The following is an 18,527-nucleotide window of genomic DNA, read 5'->3' as shown; positions in this document are numbered from 1 at the left end:
TGATGGAGGTTAGAGGGGCTGTGTGCTTCCTAAAGTCCACTATAATCTCCACTGTCTTCTGGGCGTTCAGTACCAGGTTATTGTGGCTGCACCAGGACACCAGACGTTTGACCTCCATCCTGTAGGCCGACTCGTCCCCGTCTGAGATGAGTCCGATGAGAGTCGTGTCATCTGCAAACTTAATAAGCTTGACAGACTGGTGGTCAGAGGTGCAGCAGTTGGTATACAGGGAGAAGAGCAGAGGAGAGAGGACACAGCCCTGAGGAGTGCCAGTGCTGATGGTCCGGGAGTCCGAGACATTCTTCCCCAGCCTCACGTGCTGCTTCCTGTTCATCAGGAAGTCAATGATCCACCTGCAGATGGGATCTGGCATGTTCATCTGGGACAGCTTGTCTTGGAGGAGATCAGGGATGATGGTGTTGAAGGCAGAGCTGAAGTCCACAAACAGGATCCTGGCGTAGGTTCCCTGGGAGTCCAGATGCTGTAGGATGAAGTGCAGAGTCAGGTTGATGGCGTCGTCCACAGACCTGTTGGCTCTGTAGGCAAACTGCAGGGGGTCCAGAAGGGGGGCTGTGAGGGACTTGAGGTGGGACAGCACCAGACGCTCAAATGACTTCATGACCACAGAAGTCAGTGCCACAGGTCTGTAGTCATTTAGTCCAGTGATCCTGGCTTCTTGGGGACAGGAACAATGGTAGCGGTTTTAAAGCAGACAGGCACGTGGCAAGCCTCCAGTGAGGAGTTGAAGATGTTTGTGAACAATGGGGCAAGCTCGTTAACACAGTGTCTCAGTGTGGCAGGTGAGACACCATCTGGCCCTGGAGCTTTGCGAGCTTTGACACTCCTGAACTGCTTTAGCACCTGGTCCTCCTGAATACAAAAGACTGTGGGGGTGGGGGAGGAGGGGGACTCTGGGGTGGGCGTCCTTGATGATGTGGGCTTCTCTGAGGTGTGGGGAGTGGGGGAGGTTGGGGGGTGAATATTTGTGTTGGCTGTATTGTAGTTGGGACTGGTGGAGGTGTGAAGGCTGCTGAACTGACCATCAAAACGACAATAGAACTCGTTCAGTCTATTTGCAGTTTGTAGGTCGTCTGTGGAGTGGGGGGTTTTAGGCTTGTAGTTGGTAATCTGCCTAAAACTTTTCCATACAGAGGCCGCGTCGTTCTCTGAGATCTGCTGCTGTATATTCTCAGAGTGATGTGATCTAGCAGTGGCCACTTCCTTGCTAAACCTGTACTTGGCCTCTTTGTATCAGGTCTTTGTCCCCACTTTTAAAAGCCTCCCTCTTCTCTATCCACAGCTGCTTCAGTTTGGGAGTAAACCAGGGTTTGTCACTGTTATAACTCACCCTGGTGCGTGATGGCACAATGCTGTCCTCGCAGAAGTGGATATACGAGGTTACAGTGTCCGTGTAGTCATCCAGACTGTCACAGGCAGCCCTCATTGAGTCCCAGTCTGTAGTTTCGAAGCATGTGCGGAGCTCCTCCACAGCCTCACGGGTCCACTGCTTTGTTGTCCTCACCACAGGTTTTGAGAGCTTCAGCCTCTGTCTGTACGCGGGGATCAGGTGGATCATGTCGTGGTCAGAGAGGCCGAGTGCAGCGCGGGGCACTGCGTGATAAGCCCCGCTTATCGTGCTGTAGCAGTGGTCTAGTGTCTTCTCCTCTCTGGTCGGACATGTGATATATTGTTTATATTTGGGAAGTTCCTGTCTCAGGCTGGCTTTATTAAAGTCCCCAAGTACGATGATAAGAGAGTATGTCCGCTCCATGCACAGAATCTGCTCTGTGAGTGCGCACTGGGCCTCGTGCACGTCCGCGTCCGGCGGGATGTAAACAGCAGCCAGTATGAATGAAGCGAACTCCCGCGGAGAGTAGAACGGTTTACAGTGAATGAAAAGATATTCCAGTGAGGGAGAGCAGTGCTTAGCAATCACTGTCACATCCGTACACCAGCCACTGTTTATGTAGAAGCAGACTCCTCCACCTGTAGCCTTGCCGGAAAGCGCAGTTCGTCCATTTTGTTCCTAAGTGAACGCACGTTGGAGAGGAAAATCCCAGGTAAGGCTGTGCGTAATCCACGTCTCCTTAGCCTCACAAGCACGCCAGCGCGCTTCCCTCTCTTTCGGCATCTCACTTTCTGGGCCAGAGTGTGTAATAAATCCGCCGCAGATGCGACAAAAACAGGAAATAAATCCGAAGGTTTTGTGGACCTAATGTTGAAAAGCTCTTCTCTGGTGTAAGAATACCCAGAAGAGTGTCCAGACACAGAAATAACGCACAAAAACAAACAAAACAGAGCGCACCGAAGTACCAGGGTATCCATTCGCAGCGCCATCTTGGAAAATATATATATATATATATATATATATATATATATATATATATATATATATATATATATTACACGTATAGTTTTAAGCTTTTCTTCATTTTTTAGCTGGGCTGAGGCCTGGGCTCCATCAAGTATCACTTTCGAGCCTTCTTTTCTTGGTCTTTAAGTTTTGCGTATTTCACTCGCAGTTCATTGAGCCTGCCCTGCAACTTCGTGTTTTCAGCTTCCTCTGTTATTTTTTAGCTCGGCTTTTTTAAGCTTTGTTCGCAAGCCATCAATTTGTTTCTCTATGTCTGGAATTTTCACTTCCAGGTCATGGATTTTGTCCTGCAACTCCTTTTGTTTAGCTTCATGTTCTTCCTTCATTTTAAGCATTTTGTCATCTATTAACTGGGCTGAAGCCTGGGCTTCATCAAGTTTTGCTCGCAAGTCTTCCTTTTCTTTCTCTACGTCCTGAAGTTTGCGCTGCACCGCTGCGTGCATCCCTTCCAGGTCACTGATCTTGCTCTGCAACTCTGCGTTTTTAGCTTCCCGTTCTTTCATTTCTTTAAGCATTTCTTCAGTTTTTAGCTTGGCTTTATCAAGCTTTGCTCGCAAGTCTTCCTTTTCTTTCTCTGCGCCCTGAAGTTTGCGTTGCACCGCTGCGTGCATCCCTTCCAGGTCACTGATCTTGCTCTGCAACTCTGCGTTTTTAGCTTCCCGTTCTTTCATTTCTTTAAGCATTTCTTCAGTTTTTAGCTTGGCTTTATCAAGCTTTGCTCGCAAGTCTTCCTTTTCTCTCTCTGTGTCCTGAAGTTTGCCCTGCTCCTCTGCGTGTGTCGCTTCCAGGTCATGGATTTTGTCCTGCAACTCCTTTTGTTTAACTTCATGTTCTTCCTTCAGTTTAAGCATTTTTTCATCTATTAACTGGGCTGAAGCCTGGGCTTCATCAATTTTTGCTTGCAAGGCTTCCTTTTCTTTCTCTACGTCCTGAAGTTTGCGCTGCACCGCTGCGTGCATCCCTTTCAGGTCACTGATCTTGCTCTGCAACTCTGCGTCTTTAGATTCCTGTTCTTTCTTCTCTTTAAGCATTTTTTCCTTTTTTTCCTCTGCGCCCTGAAGTTTGCGTTGCACCGCTGCGTGCATCCCTTCCAGGTCACTGATCTTGCTCTGCAACTCTGCGTTTTTAGCTTCCCGTTCTTTCATTTCTTTAAGCATTTCTTCAGTTTTTAGCTCGACTTCATCAAGTTCTGCTTGCAAGCGTTCATTTTCTTTCTCTGCCACCTGAAGTCTGCACCCCACCTCTACCTCTTCCTCTTTCTGCCTACAGAACTTCATCTGCCAAACATCTCTCTGTGAATGTGTCGCTGCTTCCTTTGCTTCAAGCGTTGCTTCATATTTTAGCTGTTCTTCATCAAGCTTCGCTCGCAAACCTTCATTTTCTTTCTCTGCGTCCCGAAGTTTGGGCTGCACGTCTCTGTGTGTCGCTTCCAGGTCATTGAGTTTGCACTGCAGATCTGTGTATTCATTGAGCTTGCCCCGCAACTTTGTGAGTTCCAGGGCACAATATTTTTCCTTCGATTCAAAGATTTTTTCATTTTTTGGCTTGTATATATTAAGCCACATTTCCAAATCTGCAGTTTTTCCCTCAGCCTCCTGAAATTTGCGCTGCACCTTTAAGTATGTAAGGTCCAGGTCATGGCTTTCGCGCAGCAAGTCTCTCTGTGTCGCTTTCAGTTCATGGTGTTTGCGCTGCTCCTCTTTGTGTGCATCTTCCAGGTCACGGATTTTGCGTTGCTCCTCTATGTGTTCATTGAGCTTGCGCTGCAACTCGTTGTTTTTAGCTTCTTGTTGCTCGTTTTCTTTAAGCAGTTCTTTATTTGTTTTCTGGACTTCATCAAACTTCTTTTGCAAGTCTTCATCTTTTTCCTTGACCCAGTGAATCACATCAAATTTGAATGTATCTTTCGGGTGCCAGATCGTGTTCCGCAACTTTCTGTTTTTCTTTTCCTGTTCATGGATCTTGTCCTCCAACTCTGTTAGTTTATTGTCCTGTTGAACCTTTTCTATGAGCCTTTTTTCCATTTCTTGCAGGGTGTCATTAACAGAGGTGGGAAGTAACGAAGTACAAATACTTCGTTACTGTACTTAAGTAGATTTTTCAGGTATCTGTACTTTACTTAAGTATTTATTTTTCTGACTACTTTTTACTTTTACTCCCTACATTTTTACACAAGTATCTGTACTTTCTACTTCTTACATTTTCAAACAGACTCGTTACTTTTTAACACGTCAGAGAGAAGTTTGCATTTCCGGTCAGTGCGCCGTCAAACATCAAACGATCTGAGCCTAAACGGAGGAATAATAACACATTAGAGACAATCGTACTGGCGTATCCTCCATCATCGGGGCTTATCTCGTACAAAGAGATTAAATACGCAAACCCATATAATTAACGTCCCATTTATAGCGCTATAATCAGGGGTCACAGCGGGCCGGACCGAGTCCGTAAGTTGCGCTGCAGCACACAAACAGCTTAGCTAGCGCTACTGAAGAGGAGCGAGCATGAAGGAAGTAACGTGTGGCAGGTAAATGCAACGTTTCTAAATGCTCAACAAATATCAGCAAACACACAAAGTGTGTGCAGTTTGTTACACAGTGTGTCTGCTAGCTAAAAGAAGAGCTGCTGTATTTCAGGGAGAGCAAAGAGAGAGAAGTTCACTCAGAGATGGAGAAAGAGGACAGGAGAGGAAGAAGAGAGGTTAGAATTAAAGGTAAGGACTGGAAAATAAACTGAAGTATGCTGACTTTGTGTTATTCAAAGATTCTATGAAAATGCTGCAATTTAGTGTTTAATAAATAGGTTAGTTTGTTGTACTTACTACAGTAAAGCTCTGTGTTGGTGCACAGTGTTTGTGTTCATGGTCAGAGTTACAGGTTACATCAGTGCAGCAGAGATGAGTTTGAATCAAAGCTGCTGATGCTGAGATTCATTCACTGAATCCAACATTTCTACAGCCTGTATGCTGTCAGTGTAGGGGATGCAGATCAGCCCAGATAGCTGTGAAATACTGGGTTACATCTTTGTGAGTTCAGTTCATCCACACAGAGCAGTAAACCTCAGAGCAGCAGCAGCAGGTCAGCTGATCACAGCCTGCACACCAACATCATTTACTGCAGCTCACAATAGAAAGCTGTGATTCTTCTCCCCATGCAGAGCCACTACAGCTGATCTTAGGGTTCCTCCACTTTCTGAATCCCACTGTAACCCCTGAGTATCCTCATGTTGGTGTTTAGGTGGAGGCACAGTCACCCTCTACTATGGAGGACACAGAGAACAGAGCTGTGTTTAAATTCCCTTTAACAGTTTGTGTCCTACATAACAGATTCAAGCTGAGTGCATTCATTAGAATAAAAATTTAGATTGGAATAACATTTGTATTCTCATGTACTATTTTATATTATTACAATAATATATAATGAGGTTCGGTTTGTTTTACACAAAAATAGCAGGTAGAAACATCCTCCAAAGAACTACTTTTACTTTCTTACTTTGAGTACATTTCAGAGCCTGTACTTTTTTAATTTTACTTAAGTAGAGAAGTTGAACCAGTACTTCGACTTTTACTAAAGTATTTTTTAACATAAGTACTTGTACTTCTACTTAAGTACAGAATGTCAGTACTTTTGCCACCTCTGCACAAATCACACACTTGGTTTTAAGTATTCTGCTATTAGTGCAGAATAATCTAGTCCAGGTTTGAAGTGATTAGGTGTTGTAGTTTTTTAACTATAGCAGATTAAAGATGCTGAAGGTGATGAAAAATTAAGTGGAATGGCCCTTTAGCCATTTCCCGAATCGGAAGCTGCAATCGGAAACCAACTTCAGCTTCGTCAGGTAGCTGATATTACTCCAGACTGAGCACATGAAGGATTTTATTGAGCCTCTCCAGGACTGACTGCAGGTAAAGTTAAGCTAACACAGCCTATTGTTCTCCAAATTCAGTCTGAGAGCATCCATCAGGTTAAAGTGGGTCTCACGATTTCAGGTGTTGCTGTAAAGTATTTAATAAGCTTTAGAAATGGATTTAGTTATGTCTCTGCTAAGACTTTTGATTCAAATTTAATTCCTTTTTTCTTATCGGTGCTGGAAATCCTTGAAAATGCTTCGATTTTAAAATTGTCCTTTCAAGGATTGAAAAGTGCTTGATTTTTGGTCACAGTACTTGAAACTGCTTAAAACTGTAACTGCCCTAAAAAAAATATCTGAATAGTTAACTTATGAGATGGAAACGAACCTGCACGTCTGCATGTGAGCTGTCAGTCTGTTTGTGACCCCGCCCCTCCCCAGAAGACAGTCGCTGTGAGAGAGTGAGCGGACCTTTAGGAGGTCACATTTTTTTAGCCGGCCAGAGTGGGGCTTTAATTATTGTTGGCTGGAAAACTGCAAATCCCAGTAATGGATAAGACGAGTATGGAATTATAATTAAGTCAAAAGAAAACAATCCGCTCAAATTCCCCAAGCGTAGGTATTCACTTCTGGCGAGTAAATTCACCAACTCCAGTGCGTTGAAGGTGTATGAACCCTATTTATTATCTTTGCTTGACCTTAAACTTTTCCACAATGCACATTTGGACTCTAACTTATTGAAAGTCCCTATTTATACAGTTAAAATACTTTGATTTACCAAAGTTTAATATCCAACGTGCCCCCCCAAAAAATTAGCTTAAGATTTCCTGAAGTTTAATCATTATAATCCTTAAATTTATTCATGTCTTCTGTTACAGATCAACTCAGCCTGCCTTTCCCCCTCCACCTTGTCTGCTACCTCACTGAAGTAAGCCAAAATTCAATCTTAGAGTTCATTTAGATACTTTTTCCTAAAACTGCAAATAATTTCTGCCAGAAATATTACGTGTGAACTGTTACAAGGGGAGGGGAATCTTGTCTATTTTTTGTGTGTTAGACTTTTTTTGTGTACACACACCTGAGCTTGTAATATGCTGTCAGAAATCTTGCAGATGCACATCAATACTTGAAAAGCAACTGTAATGGACGTTAAGCTTTGACTGTTATAATATATTCTCCATTTAAAGAAAAATAGCTGTTATTGCCAGTATAAGTGGCAATAACAGCTTCTTCTCTGTTATAATGTGTAAGTTCTGTGACTTCAGGTTTTGTCCTGTGGTCAAGATTGAGGCTTGTTTGCCTGCTTTAAAATCCTGTCTGCTCTCTGAATAATAACAAAAATGCGTTTCTAAAATATTTATTTTTAGATAAAATGAATAGAAAGACTCTGCCTGTCTCCAACTCCACCTCAAGATGGAGGGCCCGTGTAGACGTAGAGAACCGACTTAAACAAATGAGGGATGACGCCACAAATTTAATTGACTTTCAGAAGACAACAGAGAGGAACCTTGACCATGGACACATCAGTGAAGAGCATTTTCATGAAAGTCAAACTGGCACTGATAATCCACACTGTCTAGACCATCATTGGGCAATTCCAGGCTTCGAGGTCCGGTGTCCTGCAGGTTCTAGATGTGTCCCTGATCCAACACACCTGAGTCAAATATAGAAGTCATTAGCAGGACTCTGGAGAAATTGACTGCATACTGAGGAGGTAATTCAGCCATTTGACTCAGGTGTGTTGGATCAGGGACACATCTAAAACCTGCAGGACACCGGCCCTCGAGGCCTGGAGTTGCCCACCCCTGGTCTAGACACTGAAACCAGTGCTGGTTTTAGTGAGCAAGATGGCATGGAGATAGATCTAGGCCTGTCTGAGGATTTTGAGGTTGCTGCTTGTGATGTTCAGACTCAGACATCTGAGTCTGATCAATGTGATGATGAACTCCAAGACTTGGTTTCACTCTCTGACAGTTTATTCAACTGGGCCATACAATTTCATATTTACTTGGTCGCTTTGACAGCATTATTGGCCATACTTCGCATTTACCATTCTGATATTCCAAAGGATGCTAGGACACTCCTCAGAACTGAGACAGAATACTCAGTTCTTGAAAGGGCTGGAGGACAGTACCACTATTTTGGCATTCTGGCTTCTCTTAGAAATACATTGTTAAAGTTCAAACACACGTTAGCAGACAGTTTCACTTTGAAGTTACAAATCAACATAGATGGACTTCCTTTGTTCAAGAGTGCTTGTCTGCAGTTGTGGCCCATCCTTGGTCTACTATTAAGTGTTCCCATGAAGGAACCTGTAGTTATAGGTCTGTTCTGTGGACCAAAGAAACCAAATTCAGCAAAAGACTTCCTTGAAGACTTTGTTACAGAGTTGCAACAGCTTGAAAATGGTTTTGATTTAGAAGGTAAACAGTTAAAACTCAAGCTGCATACAGTCATCTGTGACACACCAGCCAGGTCCTTTTGTTAAAAACACAAAGAACCACAATGCCTACCATGGATGTGACAAATGTGTGCAGCCTGGAAACTATATTAACAGACGCATGACATACCCATGTGCAGACTATGCCCTACGGACAGATGAATCATTCACAAACATGGCTGATGAGAGTCGTCATCACGAGGGACCACATCGATTTATTGGCAGTAGTGTGGGTGTGGTTTCACGGTTCCCTCTAGATTACATGCATTTAGTTTGTTTAGGAGTTGTTAGAAGAACGCTACACATCTGGCTCAGGGGTCCTCTGAATTTTCGACTACCTGTGAACATAGTGGAGAGAATGTCAGCAAAACTGTTAGAAATGCGTTCCTTTATTCCTGTAGAGTTTGCACGGAAGCCCAGATCTCTGAGGGAATTGATCGTTGGAAGGCCACAGAATTTAGGCAGTTTCTCCTGTACACAGGAGAAGAGGATGGGCACATTTCTGGATCAAAATATGTACTGTAATTTCATGCTACTCTTATCTGGTGTTGCTATTTTAGTAAGTTCCAGACTGTCCTGCCACACACAGTATGCCCGTACTTTGCTGAAATGTTTTGTTAGTCACTTTGGTAAAATATATGGAAAAGATCAAATTGCTCATAATGTACATGGTTTGGTCCATCTAGCAGATGATGTACAATGACATGGTTGTCTGGACTCATTTCCTGCATTTCCTTATGAAAATTATCTGCATAAGCTCAAAAGGCTCATCAGGAAACCAGAGTTCCCCCTTGCCCAAATAATCCGTCGATTGTCTGAAATTAGAATTATGGAAGCTCCTCTTTTAAAAAGCCACATTATGCTGGAGGTTGTGTACATAACATTGTAGAGTGCAGTGATGGAGTCTATGTGGTATACAAGGAATTCTCAGATAAATCTTTGTTCTTTGATTATCCATTTAACCCTGACTATCTGAATATTTATAACATTTCACAAACATCAGATTTACTCAAGTGTGTTAAAGTGTCAGAGCTTGTTGTAATTTGTGCTGTTTTGCCTCATAGAGATGGTTTTGTGGCCATACTGACGTTCCATGCCTTTTAGGGACACATCAGATTTTTCTCTGTATCTGTCTGTTGTCCTTGCTGGCAGTATGACTTCATAGCTATTAAGGCTGTTTTTTCTAACAGGCATTTAAAATGTCAAGGATGATGCCACTTTGTTATATTATTTTCTAAGCAAAGCAATAGTGGTAGTGTTGCTGGTTGCAGCGCTTTTTTTTTTGTTTTTTGTTGTTTGATTTCTTTTTCCACTTCAAGATGTTCCATTTGGTCGAGTTCCAGAGCAACAAAGCGGTAGCAGTAGTACCAGAAAACTGGCGCTGCGATGGTGTTACCTACTGGCCCAACTATAGAAGTGATGAAAGAGCGGATAAGGCAGTAAAACATGTAGAGGAGCCAGGACCAGACTGGAAGACATACGATATCAGAATTATCAAATCATGTGGTATGCAATTTCTCATACACCTCTGCCTATTTTAAGTAAATACTGAAATATATTTGCTATTATATTTTATGTGTTTAAAGACAGCTGTGTTATCTATTGTAAACTCAAATTTGTAATTTGTAGATCAGTACTTTGAGGCACGACAGCTTCTGAAGAAATCTCTCACGTGCAGCACATCAGCCCTTCAGTCAGAAGAGGAAGAGGAGGAAATACGACCAAAAAGGAAGACAAAGGTGTGATAGGTTGATTTTATTATTCTATTGATTATTAATCAAAGTTCATAATTGAGGTAAATATCTCCATGGGAATTGTTAAGAATATAACCTATCATTCTTCCATCGGTGATCTACTTGTTGAGCCTTTTTGTTAATGTGTGGGATATGTGATCGTTTAGTCATACCTTGCACTGCAGGAGGGGGGCACTCCGGCCGCGGTGCTTCATTCTCAATGAAGCTGCTGAAGGAGAAGCATCGCGTTCGAGTGTATTTATTGATTTCCTTTCCCCTTCTCAGGTATGTGATGAGTGTTTGTGCTCCTAAGCTGTGGAGATATGTGCCGAGTCTTGTTTGACTCTCTGTAGACTGACTCACTACCTGTTCAAGACGTTTTGAAGTGTTATTTCTTTTGCATTTCTTGTAGCATACTGTTGGCTAGCTAGCTGAGCTAAGTGCTCTACGCTGCCGCTAGCATAGTGCACTGCGCCGCCAGAATGTGTGCATACGGTGATGGCGATGCATGTGCGTGTTAGTTCTGTTTGTACTGAACAACTATTGTAGAGAGAATAGGAATAAGGAAAAATGTCTGTTGATGTGTGTATATAAGTGTTATTTTCAATACTTTGGAGTTTGATGATTTAAATTTGTGTTTAATAATTTGCTTGGCCATTTATGTCATATTTGGGTTTACCTGCAAGGGAGGACGGGGAAATTATACTGTACCTTGGTTGAAATCATTATTTACCTGTGAAGACAGATGAAGGAAGATCATTTTGTGATATTGTCCTAGAACTGACTGATGTGTACTTTTGTTATAGTGTTTCATATTAATGTTTTGTATCTATGTGTATACTTCAAAATAATTATATATTCTCAATGAAGCTGCTGAAGGAGAAGCATCGCGTTCGAGTGTATTTATTGATTTCCTTTCCCCTTCTCAGGGTGTAACATTTTGGAGGCACCGCTGGGATGAATGTGATGAGGGTCCTGCTGTCCCAGATAGATGCCCTGGTCATCATTCAACCCCTTCCATCTACAAACGGGCTGAGAGATACGGTGTGGTGGTTCCGCGACCGAGCAGAGGGATCCGCATGCAATCTGAGGTCATCTACTGGTACCAGGAGAGCTACACTGTCTATTCTGCAAAGAGAAGGTCCTGCATCACACTAATACATTGCAAAAACTAGAGACTGAAATGGATTCTTCAGAGTTGGAGGACTTGAAATTAGAAGTTTTTGGAGCTTTGTACACATTGAACAAGGACACTTTGATTGAAGTTTGTGATTTTCTGTGTATTGGTGGTTCAAAACTTGAAAATGTATCAGGTAGAAGCCGCTCCTCCCTAATTTCATATGTCATAAGGCACTTAGAAAGAGAGGAGCTGGGCGAGCTTGAGGATCAAGGTATGGCTGAGTTCCTGGTTTTGAAAGATAAAATCGCTGAGTTGCAACAGGCTACTCAGAATAGTGCACTAGAACACATAACCTCAGATGCTAACCTGACAAATGAGACACAAGAGCAGGTCACCCAGCCTTCAGAAGAAGAGCGACTGAAAAGAGAGATAGAGACACTCCAGTTGGCTTTAGCATTATCACGACTGGAAAAAACAAATCCAATTAGTGGAGCCAAACAGTCTGTGAGTGGGAAGGATAACCATGCCAAACAGGTCCCCCAGCCCTGCCTATCATTACCATGGGGCCGAGAATTCAGAATAGCTGGCCAGATTGGTGAGCCAGGCCAAAAGGACAAACTTACCTTCTCCAGTCTAGCACACCAAATTGAACAAGCCATCAGCAAAGGAGTTCCTGAAATAGAAATAGTTGATGCAGTAATCAGGTCAATAGCACCAGGCTTACAATTACGCAGTTATCTGGAGGGCAGAACCAACCTTAACTTGCCTACCTTGAGGAGGATTCTGAGGTCCCACTATCAAGAAAAAGGTGCAACAGAACTGTACAAACAGCTCACATCAGAGGTCCAGAGTAGTAAGGAAACCCCACAAACCTTTTTAATTCGAGCTCTGGATTTGAGACAAAAAATCCTATTTGCTTCACAGGAAGAGGAATCTGGTTTAAGATATGATCCTGTCCTTGTGCAAAGCATGTTTCTCCACACAGTTCTGACAGGCTTGCAGAATGACAACATCAGAAGTGACCTGCAGCCATACCTCCAACAAGCAACAACTGGTGATGAGCTGCTTCTTGAGAAACTCAATGTTGCCTGTGCAAATGAAGCAGAGAGACAAAAGAAAAAGAAAACACTTTCCCAGGGGCGGCCAACCACTGTGCACTCACTCCAGTCTGACACTCCTGCAGATAAAAAAGGAAAAACCCAAAATCCTGAAACCAACATCAAACCGCAGTCCGACCTGCTGAATGAACTCAAAGAAATACGTTCTGATATGGCATTGTTGAAAAACTTGGGCGCTGAAGTTGCACAAATCAGAGAGGCAATCCAACATCCCAATTCAGCACAAACACAGTACTTTGCCTTACCCATGGTGCCAGAATGTGCTCCTCCTCCTCCTCCGCTCCAGCACTGGCCACAAAACTGGTCTCCTGCAGGGTCGGGACAAAGAGGTGATACAGCTCAGAATCAGCCGAGAGTTGCACCACAACGCCAGTATCCCACTCTAAATCGTGCACGCCTCAGAAAGTGTGTTGGCTGCCAGCAAAGTGGAACTGAATATTGCACCCACTGCTATAGATGTGGTAGTAGCGAGCACTTCCTCGCAGGTTGCAGGGTGAGAATCCCTAGACAAGACAGGGATGGTCCTTTAAACGGAAGAGGGTTACCCCCGCGGGACAGGGAGTAACTAGTAATAGTGTAATGTCCCAACAGCTTTGCTCCCACTGTGGTGTTCATGGGAAACTCAAAAGACTCAGAAGGTGTGCAGCCTGTAAAAAAAGCATTTATTGTTCTAAGATCTGTCAAGCTGAACATTGGCCAAAACACAGAAAAAACTGTAATAAACAACCAAAACCTCAGGTAAACCAGCACATTCACCCAAAAACAAGTTCTGTACGCCCCATAAAGGTGGATAGCCAATCCCGTCTGGTTGCTCTTGTAGGGAAGCAGTGTATGGTTGAATGTTATATACAAAACTGCAGAACTCAAGCGTTATGGGATACAGGCTCCCAAGTGTGTATTGTTGATGAAAAGTGGAAACAGAGACATTTACCACATGAAAAATTAAAAGACATCTCTGAGTTACTTGATGCACCTGATGACTTGAAAATCACAGCTGCCAATGGACAGAACATGCCTTATAAGGGTTTCATTGAAGTCAATTTTAGTTTGGCTGCTGAGGGAGCCAACTCTAAAGAACTTGTTATTCCCATGTTAGTGATGAAAGGTGGAAACCTTCCACAGCCCATTATAGGCTTTAATGTCATTGAACAAATAGTGAAGACCAGTACTGTAGAGCAAATGGATACCGCAAGAACAGAGCAGCTGCATGAGTCATTGAGAGTGGCTTTCCCATGCCTTGGAGAGAAAAATGTCACTACCTTCGTTGATCTGGTGACTGCTGACCGATCACATGACTATGTGGTGAGAACGTCAAAAGAGAAAATCCTTGTACCCAAACACACCTCTGTGCAGATTGACTGTAGGGTGCAGACCAAGCCACCGAATAAAGACACTACCCTTCTCTTTGAGCCTGACATAAATCCTCAGTGGGCTGAAGGGCTTGAGTTTTGTGAGACTTTGATAACACTCAGAAAGGGTGTTCCTCCTTACATTGCTCTCGATGTGCAAAATCCCACTGATCATGACATTGAGTTATCAGGAAAAACTGTTGTGGGCACCTTACAGCAAGTCCAAGCTGTGTATCCAGCTACAATTTTAGAGGAACCAAATCAGTGTCCCCCAGTGTTAGTCAATCACGTGGCTGCAGAGAGTGGGCGGGTTCCTGACACTCCATGGGATCCACCAATTGATCTGAGCCATCTGAGTGAACCTGAAAGAGTGGTGGTACAAGGGATGCTTCGTGATGAATGCGCTTCCTTTTCTAAATCAGATGATGACATTGGGCGTATCGAAAAGCTGAAACTGAAAATATCACTCAAGGATTTGGATCCTGTGGCACGCACTTACCTGTCAGTACCGAAGCCACTGTATAAGGAGATGAAAGAATACCTGCACAACCTTATTGCACAAGGATGGGTAGAGAAGTCCAACTCATCTTATGCCTCACCAGTTGTCTGTGTGAGAAAAAAAGATGGTAGCTTACGTCTTTGTATAGACTACCGAGAACTCAACAAAAAGACTCACCCTGACAGACAGCCAATTCCTCGAGTGCAGGACATCCTCGACAGTCTTGGTGGCAACTCGTGGTTCTCCTTGTTAGACCAGGGAAAGGCCTACCATCAGGGCTTTATGGATGAAGAGAGCAGGCCTTTGACTGCATTTGTGACACCATGGGGCCTGTACGAATGGATAAGAATCCCATTCGGACTAATGAATGCACCTGCAGCTTTCCAACGCTGCATGGAAGAGTGTCTGGAAGAGGTGCGAGACAACATCTGTGTACCATACCTGGATGACACTCTAGTGTACAGTCACTCATTTGAGGATCATGTCAGTCATGTTAGGAAAGTGCTCCAACTGCTGAGGAATTATGGAGTCAAGCTAAAACCCAGTAAGTGCGAATTATTTAAACCTGAGGTTCGCTACCTGGGAAGGATTGTTTCAGCAGAAGGTAGCAAAATCGACCCAAGTGACACCATAGTAGTAAGAGCTTTGAAAGATAAGGCGCCAAGCAATGTGGGAGAGCTGCGGACTGTCATGGGTTTGTTAAGCTACTATAGACAGTATATACAGGACTTCTCCCGTATTGCAGGGCCCCTTTATGACTTACTGAAAGGCACAGCAGAAGACAATAATGTGCCGCAAAACAGGACAAACACAAGACAGTCTACAAGAAGGAGCAAAGCTGTACCATCCCATAAGCCAATTGTGTGGACTGAAAAACACCAGTGCATATTGGAACGTCTAATAGATTGTTTGGTTGAACCACCAATCCTTGGGTTCCCAGACTTCTCTAAACCATTCATCCTCCACACCGATGCCTCAAACCAGGGCCTCGGGGCAGTTCTTTATCAGCAACAGGATGATAAGCTCCGTGTAATAGCTTATGGTTCCCGAACATTGACTGCAGCTGAACGGAATTATCACCTACATTCAGGAAAATTGGAATTCCTTGCACTAAAGTGGGCTGTCACAGAGAAATTCAGAGACTATCTCTATTATGCGCCTACGTTCACAGTGTTCACTGACAACAATCCTCTCACCTACATTCTGTCAAGTGCCAAGCTCAATGCAACAGGATGTAGATGGGTGGCAGAGCTCGCAGATTTCCATTTCACCATCCGATATCGTCCAGGGAGAGAGAATGTGGATGCTGATAGCCTGTCAAGAATAAATGTTAAAATAGAGGAAATGATCAAACACTGCACAGAGGAAGTGGGATCAGATTGTGTGGCAACAATAACCCAAGCTGTTGAGACACAAGAATCTAACTTAGCAAATGTCTGTGCAATGCTTTCCCCTCTCCAGTGTACAGCAGTCAGTGAAGAGACACACAAACCATTCCCAGTGGCAGAGATTAGGCAAGCACAGCAGGATGATGAAAACATTAGCCCAATAATGCAGTGCAAAATAAGGAATGAAAGGCCATCAAGACAACAATTCAATGCATTAAGCACCCACAGTAAGTGCCTACTGCGTGAATGGGAAAAACTTCATATTGATAACAATGGCATTCTTTGTAGGAAGACAACAAACAAGACACAGCTTGTACTACCTGAGAAGTATAAAACCACTGTACTGATAGAATTGCATGATGAAATGGGTCATCAAGGCACTGATCGAACAACATCGTTGGTCAGGGATAGATTCTTTTGGCCTTACATGCAAAAAGACATTGAACATTATGTGACAAAGACCTGTACTTGCCTGAAACAAAAACCACCATGTAGAGAAACGAGGGCCCCTCTCACAAGTATTGTTACCACACAGCCATTTGAACTGGTGTCAATAGATTTTCTTCACTTGGACAAATGTAAAGGTGGATACGAGTATATCTTGGTAATCGTTGATCACTTTACTCGTTTTGCACAGGCTTATGCCACCACCTCTAAGTCTGCCAAAACAGTGGCTGATCGTATATTTAACGATTATGCCTTGAAGTTTGGACTGCCAGCACGGATACACCATGATCAGGGTGGCGAATTTGAGAACCAACTCTTTTCCCAGTTGAAAAAGAACTGTGGCATAGTAGGATCCCGAACGACACCTTATCACCCACAAGGAAATGGGCAGGTTGAACGCTTCAACCGAACACTATTACAAATGTTAAAGACACTTACTGATCAGCAGAAAACAAGCTGGAAAGAATCCCTGAACAAGTTGATCTATGCATATAACTGCACGCAATGTGAGGTAACTGGTTTTTCCCCTTTCTACCTTCTGTTCGGAAGGTCCCCAAGGTTACCTATTGATCTCCTGTTCGGTCTCACCACTGGGACAGGGAAAACAGACCACCGAGCATACATGGAGAAATGGAAACAAGAAATGCAGGAGGCACATGAAATAGTACGAGAGAACGCAAAGAAGGCAGCAGAGAGAAGTAAAAAACATTATGATGGGAAAGTAAGAAGCTCTGTGCTATGTCCTGGCGATCGAGTCCTTGTTCGAAACCTGACACCTAGGGGAGGAACTGGAAAGCTTCGTAATCACTGGGAACAGGATATTCATGTTGTGATCCGTCAGGTTGCAGAAGGCCTCCCGGTGTATGAAGTCAAGCCTGAGCAAGGAAGAGGAAGGTCAAGAACCATGCATCGCAACTTGTTGCTGCCGTGTGATTACTTACCTCTGGAAACTGAGCCAAAAGCACCACCAAAGGAAGAGAAAAGAAGGGGGAAGGAGACAGAGACAGAAAATGCAGATCAGAAAGAGGAAGATGAAGAAGAGGAATGGGTGTACTGTTACAAACCAGTAATACACTCTCAAATGCCCCATGCAGACGGAGTGATTGAGCGTGCAGACACACAACAGGACAGTGGTCAGGAGAAACAAAATTTGAGTGATGATGAATTGATTGAAGGAAGGCTCATAGCAAACACAGATGAGCCTGAAACACAACAGGAAAATGTGCCACAGGAAGAGAACTATCAGGACAGGGATGAGAGCTTAGTTGAAAAAGCAGTGGATGAAATTCCAGCATTCCAACATCTAGAGCCACCTGGAGGAGAAAAAGAACAGACAGATGGTGCACCAAGGAGGGAAAGACGAGCCCCTAAAGTCTTCACCTATGATCAACTTGGGACTCCAACATGCTATAGTACAGCATATGGAAATGAAAGGCTCTACCAACATCAGCCCATACAATATCAACACATTCGACCAGTGACACTGTGGACCAATCCATTCCAGACCTACCAACCTATAATTATGCAAGGATACTAGACACAGATTCAGTGCCGAAAATGATGAATGAAGAGAACAGATCACTAAATTTGGGTGATTAATTGGCGGTACCCTCCCACCGATCACGTGGTTGAGCCAACTAGGATATAATGACTTAAGAACCCTTGGTTTATGAGTGCTGTGATGTCGGGACGACATCTAACTTTGTAGGGGAGAGTGTGATAGGTTGATTTTATTATTCTATTGATTATTAATCAAAGTTCATAATTGAGGTAAATATCTCCATGGGAATTGTTAAGAATATAACCTATCATTCTTCCATCGGTGATCTACTTGTTGAGCCTTTTTGTTAATGTGTGGGATATGTGATCGTTTAGTCATACCTTGCACTGCAGGAGGGGGGCACTCCGGCCGCGGTGCTTCATTCTCAATGAAGCTGCTGAAGGAGAAGCATCGCGTTCGAGTGTATTTATTGATTTCCTTTCCCCTTCTCAGGTATGTGATGAGTGTTTGTGCTCCTAAGCTGTGGAGATATGTGCCGAGTCTTGTTTGACTCTCTGTAGACTGACTCACTACCTGTTCAAGACGTTTTGAAGTGTTATTTCTTTTGCATTTCTTGTAGCATACTGTTGGCTAGCTAGCTGAGCTAAGTGCTCTACGCTGCCGCTAGCATAGTGCACTGCGCCGCCAGAATGTGTGCATACGGTGATGG

The 18,527-nt window shown here is 43.5% G+C and overlaps 2 protein-coding genes across 2 annotated transcripts in view; one reads left to right on the top strand and one right to left on the bottom strand.

Annotated features, from left to right (window-relative positions):
* The window catches only part of LOC115778251 (calponin homology domain-containing protein DDB_G0272472-like), a 6,722-nt gene extending 2,324 nt beyond the window's left edge, over window positions 1-4,398 (bottom strand). The window contains exons 1-2 of the mRNA XM_030726311.1: window positions 3,441-4,398; window positions 2,607-3,323 (exon numbers count right to left, since the gene is read on the bottom strand). Of these exons, the coding sequence (XP_030582171.1) occupies window positions 2,607-3,323; window positions 3,441-4,398 (1,675 nt within the window). The remainder of the gene's footprint in view (window positions 1-2,606; window positions 3,324-3,440) is intronic.
* A 6,887-nt stretch (window positions 4,399-11,285) lies between these two features.
* LOC115778379 (uncharacterized) lies at window positions 11,286-18,157 on the top strand. Its single transcript, XM_030726480.1, has 2 exons — window positions 11,286-11,355; window positions 16,915-18,157. The coding sequence occupies exon 2, from the start codon at window positions 16,940-16,942 to the stop codon at window positions 17,852-17,854; it is 915 nt and encodes a 304-aa protein (XP_030582340.1). The 5' UTR covers window positions 11,286-11,355; window positions 16,915-16,939; the 3' UTR covers window positions 17,855-18,157.
* Window positions 18,158-18,527: the final 370 nt, after the last annotated feature.

Source organism: Archocentrus centrarchus, chromosome 3 (genome assembly GCF_007364275.1).
Source record: "Archocentrus centrarchus isolate MPI-CPG fArcCen1 chromosome 3, fArcCen1, whole genome shotgun sequence".
In the NCBI taxonomy this organism is placed as follows: domain Eukaryota; kingdom Metazoa; phylum Chordata; class Actinopteri; order Cichliformes; family Cichlidae; genus Archocentrus; species Archocentrus centrarchus.
This window is presented reverse-complemented; position numbering and strand designations above follow the sequence as displayed.